At 44.0% G+C, this 2510-nt stretch overlaps 1 protein-coding gene across 1 annotated transcript in view; it reads left to right on the top strand.

Moving 5' to 3' along the window:
• Positions 1-1204: 1204 nt before the first annotated feature.
• Positions 1205-2510, top strand: part of LOC104964302 (PR domain zinc finger protein 5-like) — a gene marked incomplete at its 5' end in the record, with an annotated part of 11409 nt that continues 10103 nt past the window's right edge. The window contains one exon of the mRNA XM_010793048.1: positions 1205-1284. Within this exon, the coding sequence (XP_010791350.1) occupies positions 1205-1284 (80 nt within the window). The remainder of the gene's footprint in view (positions 1285-2510) is intronic.

Here is a 2510-nt window from a genome sequence, read left to right as displayed (position 1 = left end):
GTAATTACCGGACTATGACCGGTAAAATATGCTGAAGAGCGGCAAATCTAAATCTCTTCGGTCAAAATCATTTCCGTTTAGCGCAATACCGCATCAGTTGCACGACTTATGTGACAGACAAGAATAGTCCATTCTAATGTGTCACACTTAATGTGGAGAAAGAGATGTGCTGTTTGGGTTGATTGTGCGTTGATCTGTTGGTAATGCCTCGGGGTTCCGGTAGGCATGTAAACAAATGCATAATGCTGCGCTATACTTTGTGGCCTCACCCGGTTGCATAGCGACACTTATTGTTTAGGTCACGGTGTCTTTTAATAAGCAGGTAGTCATGTCATTAGCTAGAACTAGCTGGATCTGATCGATATGGACATAAACGCGAGTGAAGTCTAATCTGACGGGAGAGAGAGAGATCAGCTGCTGCTGACGAGTCGACACGCAACTCTGCATGATCACATGCAGCGGTGAGCGGACAAAACACACACTTCAGGTTAGAATATCACACGTAGCTATTTTAATCACCTCTCAAACTACCTAAACTAGTTATAGATATGTTTAGTTTTACTGTCGGGTCACTCATTACTGGATCCGCGAGCTGCATGATACTGGTATAATAGATTGCCCGATCGGGCAACCAGCAGGTGAGGCTTCCGGGCCATCGGGCAGCTCCTTAATGTCGAGCCCTGGTGTGTGTGTGTGTGTGTGTGTGTGTGTGTGTGTGTGTGTGTGTGTGTGTGTGTGTGTGTGTGTGTGTGTGTGTGTGTGTGTGTGTGTGTGTGTCCCAACTACACATTGTGTTTCTGTTTAAACCAAAACATTGCAGCATATTTGCTTACGATGTTTGCGACGTGTTTTTTTGCAGGACGTTTTCTCACGTTCTAAACACATCGTGCTAAGCTAGTGTTAGCCGTCTTAGCATCATTTAGCCGTCCTTCAGGAAGCGGCAGAAGACTGGAGGACAGAATGTCCTGATAAATGATGATCCAGTTTCAGCGTAAAGACTCAGCACTCCAGAAGCACAGCTACTCTCATCCTTCAGAAGCGATTCAAAGATAACACTGATGTCTCTTTAAATGTGGATTGGAATCTCCTGAAGCTCCTTCCCTTCAGCTGGGACTCTGAAGAGTCTCTGTCCTGGTTGCTCTCTTCTGTCCTCAGTCCTGCAGCTTTTGGTCATTTCTTCTTCTATTTGTTCTGTCCATTGCAGGGAGCGCACGCCGGAAACTCACGTGCACGATCTGCAACAGGAAGTGCTCGTCCTCTCTGAACCTGCAGGAGCACAGGAAGGTGAGACTAATCTGATAAACTATCATGTCTCTGCAGTGTCCCTCTGTAATCTGGAGGCTGCTTTTCTCTTTCTTTGGACATTTAACCGCTCGGACTCTGAGACACTGGGATGGACTTCTTTTCAAACACCAGACCACGACTCCAGAAGACGACATGTATTCTCATCCTGATTCCTGAGTTTTGTTTCTAACACTGATATATTATACTATATTCTCAATATTTACTCAAATAATCATGAACCATTTCACGTCCTGATTCGTCGGCTGAGAGCAGAGAGAAGGCGTCTGGTATTGGAGTAAAGAATAAACTGATATAACGTGAATATCTTTGGACATTCGGAGCTCGGACTCTGAGACACTCGGATCGACAATGTCAAACATTTCCTGACTTTTTATTCGCCTAAAAAATATTAAATTGCAGCTTTAAAATATTTGTTTCTTTATGGATCCATCACTTATTGTTGTGTGCAGGCATTGGATTATTCTCTCCTCTGATTGGTTATCCTTCGTTTACTGACATTCCTCATGAATGATCTCTGCTGCTAATGACGACTTTCCATTTTCTCTCGTCATCATCCATCATCCAGATGAATCCAGTCTCCTCTAAACTCTTAGACGTGCAGACTCACCTGGACGTGTTTTATCAATCGTTTCCTGAATCATCCACAGTTTCAGTCCTGCTGATATTGGGCTTAGAATAGCAAAACAGATTTCCCATCATGCACCAGCCTGAGGTCTGAGCGGCACAGTGTGAATCCAGGTCAGCGTGATAGGATGTTTCTGCTCATGTAATGGAGTTGTTGAGATTAATTGAGTCCTCACAGAGTGTTATTACAGTAATACTGCGCTCCATCAGAGGCTCTGCAGACGTCCATAAAGCCGCTTAGCGCTCCGTTATTAAACTTTACATGTTCCTCTGAACATTAACATATCAGAGCCGCGGATATTCAGGCAATTACTGCAGCTGACGGAGACGAGAGGGAAATTTTAGCACTTTAATTACTTTCTGTCAGGCGGGGGGGGGACAAGCTTTACTTTCTGTTGATCCTTTAACTTTTAAACACTCTGAATTAAAGAGTCCTCTCCTGCTGATGTTCAGGTGTATATCAGTATGTAGTGTCTCTACTTTAAAGAGTCCTCTCCTGCTGATGTTCAGGTGTATATCAGTATGTAGTGTCTCTACTTTAAAGAGTCCTCTCCTGCTGATGTTCAGGTGTATATCAGTAT

Source organism: Notothenia coriiceps, unplaced genomic scaffold, assembly GCF_000735185.1.
Source record: "Notothenia coriiceps isolate Sejong01 unplaced genomic scaffold, NC01 NC01_scaffold00037069, whole genome shotgun sequence".
Lineage (NCBI taxonomy): Eukaryota > Metazoa > Chordata > Actinopteri > Perciformes > Nototheniidae > Notothenia > Notothenia coriiceps.
Note: the sequence above shows the minus strand (reverse complement) of the source record. Positions and strands in the feature narration are given on the sequence as shown.